Here is a 4,141-nt window from a genome sequence, read left to right on the forward strand (position 1 = left end):
CCCCCCCCCCCCCCATAAAAACAATTATTTTGGAAAATATTTCAAATTTTTATAATTTTATTTTTACACCATCCCATACCCTGACCCCCCTCCCCCCACCGGGTCACTTTTTTTTTTTAAGAAGAAACAATCATTTTTAAAAAATAATTCAAATTTAGAAAATTTTATATTACACCACCCTCTATCTAGGGGTGTACATGACGGGATTGGTTCGGGTATTTTCAAATATCAAATCAAATCATTTGTATAAAATTATAAATTTATAAATCAAAGCAAACTAATAAAATTCGAGTTTTTTTGGATTTTTTAACCTCGGGTTGGTTCAAAATTTTCAAATACCAAACCAAACCATTGTGTTGAATTTTTAAATTTATAAATCAAACCAAATAATAAACCTTGATTTTTTTTTCCAGATTTTTGATTTTTCGGTAAAATTTGCATACAAACATATAATTAACTTGTACTTTAAATATTTCTTTAGTCCATCTAAAATACAACTATCTAAGGTTTTTCTCAAAAAATAACACAAAATATGAGATGAATATTGATGACACAAAAATATTCATTTAAAAATAATAATGAAATCAACATATAGAATAAATATTGTAAAGTCATAATGGAAATGATCATAATTTAAAAGTACCAAATCATGCTAAAATATGTATAATAAGTAGTTACATTACTAAATATTTAAGAAAAATTAAAATTATATTATATTATATATTTAATCATCTGAACCAACGTAAAATGAAAGAACAAATATTCAACATTATTGTCATTCTTAGTGTTGAATTAATTTTCTTTTTGCATTAGTATTAATTTGATTTTAATTTAAGTTTTATTATAATTATCTACATTTATGAACTACATTCTTTATTGGACCAATCTGAATTCTAAGTTTAAAATTTGAAAAAATATATTAAAAGATAAAACTATGAAATAGTATAAGAAATATTTTAAAATTAAATCAAAGTAAATATTTTTATGTATAAAATAAATTTTAAAATAACATATATAATTTCGAGTTGTTTTTTTCTAGTTAAAACCAACCCAACCCAAATATAGTCGGATTTTTATTTGATACCAAACTAAGTCAAACCAAATCAATAGTCAAGTTTTTTTTTTGATTTACTCAATTTGCGATTTGGGTCAAATTCGATTCGATTTTGTGCACCCCTACCTCTACCCTTACTCAGCCCCCAGGCCACGCCCGTCAATTTTTTCAAATTTAGAAAAATTCTTTTTTACGCCGTGATAGCAACATATTAGCAACCAATTAACGATGAACTATTAAATTTTTTTTCTTTTAGTTACGAGTGATAGCAACATATTAGCGTTAAATTCATAAATATAATTTTTTATTTTATTTTTGTTTTTGAGATCAAGAACAAAAGACTGTCTTTTTTCAAGCCAATTCTAAGAAAACTAATCATATATATACCAAATTTTAAGATCTCGATACATAATTTTTCATGTTGAAAGAAAAATATTTTTATATTAAATTGATGTCCGTAGAGTTGTGTAAATGTCAATTTTAGTAATGAAGCAAAATAGCAACCCATGACTAAATTTTAGTGTTATAGTGGACTGGACAGCAATAAAAAGGAGATGAAAGAGTTAGAAAGTCCAAAAAAAAAAAAAAAAGAAAAAAAAGAGAAGAAGATATGATTTGAGTTTTATGGTCACTATTGTCCTCAGGAAGTTAGATAAGATTTGTGTGAGGGACATGCAATAAAACAAAACATATAATAAGTAAAATAGAGAAGAACCTGAAATCCTTTGAGGGGAGTCTCATAATGGTTAGGATGGTTCACTCTTTCCTTTATAATATCTCGTAGATGCTTGGCATAATTGCTCATGAAATCTACCTTAGTTGGACGCGTCGATAGTGTCGTTGACACTTTTACGAACCTGTTTGCATATTTACGAGCCGCATCTGAGCATATTTCCTCCACTTCCACGGATGTTAAACCGCCTTTTTTTGTGAAGAATTTAAGACCATTTCGAGTGTAGGGTAAGTGAGAAGCAGTCATCTGCATCAAGTAAAAAAATATTTTTAAATTTTGTATCTTAAAAATGTCAGTTGAAATTAAAATGTCATTTCTCAAGTCCATTTAACATGGAAAACTGAGCACTTCCTTCTTTTTTTAAAGGGAATGCAATGTCCATTGTGGTCATGAAGTAAAAATAAACAATGAGAGTAATTCTTCCACAGAGAGTTGAATTAAAATATGTCAAGTCATTGGATGTTGAATCAATCCGTTAGAAGTACAATAGAGAGAAACATAAATGATATATACTCGCTCCATCGCATTATGTGATATAATTTGACTTGACATGGAATTTAAAAAAAGTAAAACTTTTATAACTTGTTGTTTAAAATGAATGATAGAAATCTATTTAATATTTTAAAGGTAAGTTACTCAATATAGAAATATGTCACTTTTTTTAGACCGACTAAACACGAAAGTAAATCATATAAAATTCATACCATTATTGAGGCATCATATTGACATGGAGGAAGAATAGTGCTCATGAAGCATGCTGGTGTTGTTGCAAGTCCCATGTCAAAGACCATGCAACCAGCCCTAGAAAGACCAGAAAATACAGCAACACTCAATGTATTGCCCGAAATTCGAGGGTCTTTTCCAAGAGAAACCATAACAACTTTCTCCTTATTGTTCAGCCCTTTAATCACCCATTCACCAAAGCTTTCTGCTATTGCCTCAACAGCAGGTGGTGTAAGATCTACACTTCTACCTTTCTCACCTTGCAAGGCCACACCACGAACATCCGATCCATTTTGTAGCCTTCTAATCTTATCCATTTCTTCATCCTCATTGTACGTCGTTGCACTACTACTACTACTGCTACAACACACTACTCTAACAGAAGAAATCGACGTTTTTGTCAAGGAAATATGCAACTTTGGTTTCTTTATTATTGGAACACAAGGGAAGTTGGTTATTGAAGAATTAATGGTTTGTAAAGAAGATAAAGTGGATGCCATTGCTATAGCTTGATTTTTAGACAAGAAGCTTGGTGGGATAAGAAACTTGGAGGGAAAATATCTTTCAACAACCTTCCAAATTAACTGATATTTTTCTTGTTTTATTCAAGGCATATCCTCTGGTTCAGGAAGAGCATCTGCCTTTTGAAATTGAACCACAATTTGTTCCTTTTACTCAGAAACTTAGGCACTAAGTACAATTGAAACAACTCGGTCTTATACAAAATATTAAAGGAGAATACTTTCTTTAGAGAATGCTCAAGTTTTATATAGGCTACTTACAACACTTGAGATGATTACAATCATCAACTACATCTCTATTTATATTATTCAAAATATAAAATCAAAGTCTTAGCATCTCTATTTATATTATTCAAAATATAAAATCAGAAGTCTTGAACAAATAACTAGATATATATTATATCATAATTTAGTAGATACATGTATTACAAAATTCTAAAAGATTTTTTGAAAAACTAAGAAACAATATTGGAAGACTAAACATCAAATGTGTGAATGCACCTTAATGCATTTGCTTGAAAACTCCAATGCGTTCTTGAAGATAGTAAAACTTTTCTCTAGGAAGTGCTTTGCTGAAGATGTCAACAAGTTATTCTCCTGCTTGTCAATAACACAACTGAATTTCGTCTTACTCTTGTGATTCTGGGATAAAATGATATCGACGAAATATGCTATTTTCATGGTTGAATGGATTCTTGGCAACGGCAATCGATGATTTGTTATCGCAATACAAAACAATATCCCTCTTTTTTGTTTTTCACAATGTCTTAAAAAATACTCCTAAGACAAATAGCTTGAAAAGTAGCCTTAGCTGTTGAGACATTTTGTCACATCCGAGAAGTACCCCCTAGACGCAACCGTCGTCGTCGTCGTCGAAGAGGACTAAGACTAGACTCTTAGCATTTGTCATAACATTCATAGATTAAAAACACGGTAAATTTACAACTTTTCATCTACACTACTTCATGAGGTTAAATTAGACCTTTCGCTTACACATAATATATTTATATCGAGTATACATTTACCCTTCTGGTAAGAAGAATATATAGTCTTCTACTTTTATGGCACACACACACACACACACACACACACACAAATATATATATATAT

The 4,141-nt window shown here is 30.0% G+C and overlaps 1 protein-coding gene across 1 annotated transcript in view; it reads right to left on the reverse strand.

Moving 5' to 3' along the window:
- Window positions 1-3,207, reverse strand: part of LOC107020501 (phosphomannomutase/phosphoglucomutase) — an 8,746-nt gene extending 5,539 nt beyond the window's left edge. The window contains exons 1-2 of the mRNA XM_015220892.2: window positions 2,492-3,207; window positions 1,770-2,033 (exon numbers count right to left, since the gene is read on the reverse strand). Coding sequence (XP_015076378.1) covers window positions 1,770-2,033; window positions 2,492-3,010 — 783 coding nt within the window. The 5' untranslated portion in view covers window positions 3,011-3,207. The remainder of the gene's footprint in view (window positions 1-1,769; window positions 2,034-2,491) is intronic.
- Window positions 3,208-4,141: the final 934 nt, after the last annotated feature.

The sequence above is a fragment of the Solanum pennellii genome, chromosome 5, assembly GCF_001406875.1.
Source record: "Solanum pennellii chromosome 5, SPENNV200".
In the NCBI taxonomy this organism is placed as follows: domain Eukaryota; kingdom Viridiplantae; phylum Streptophyta; class Magnoliopsida; order Solanales; family Solanaceae; genus Solanum; species Solanum pennellii.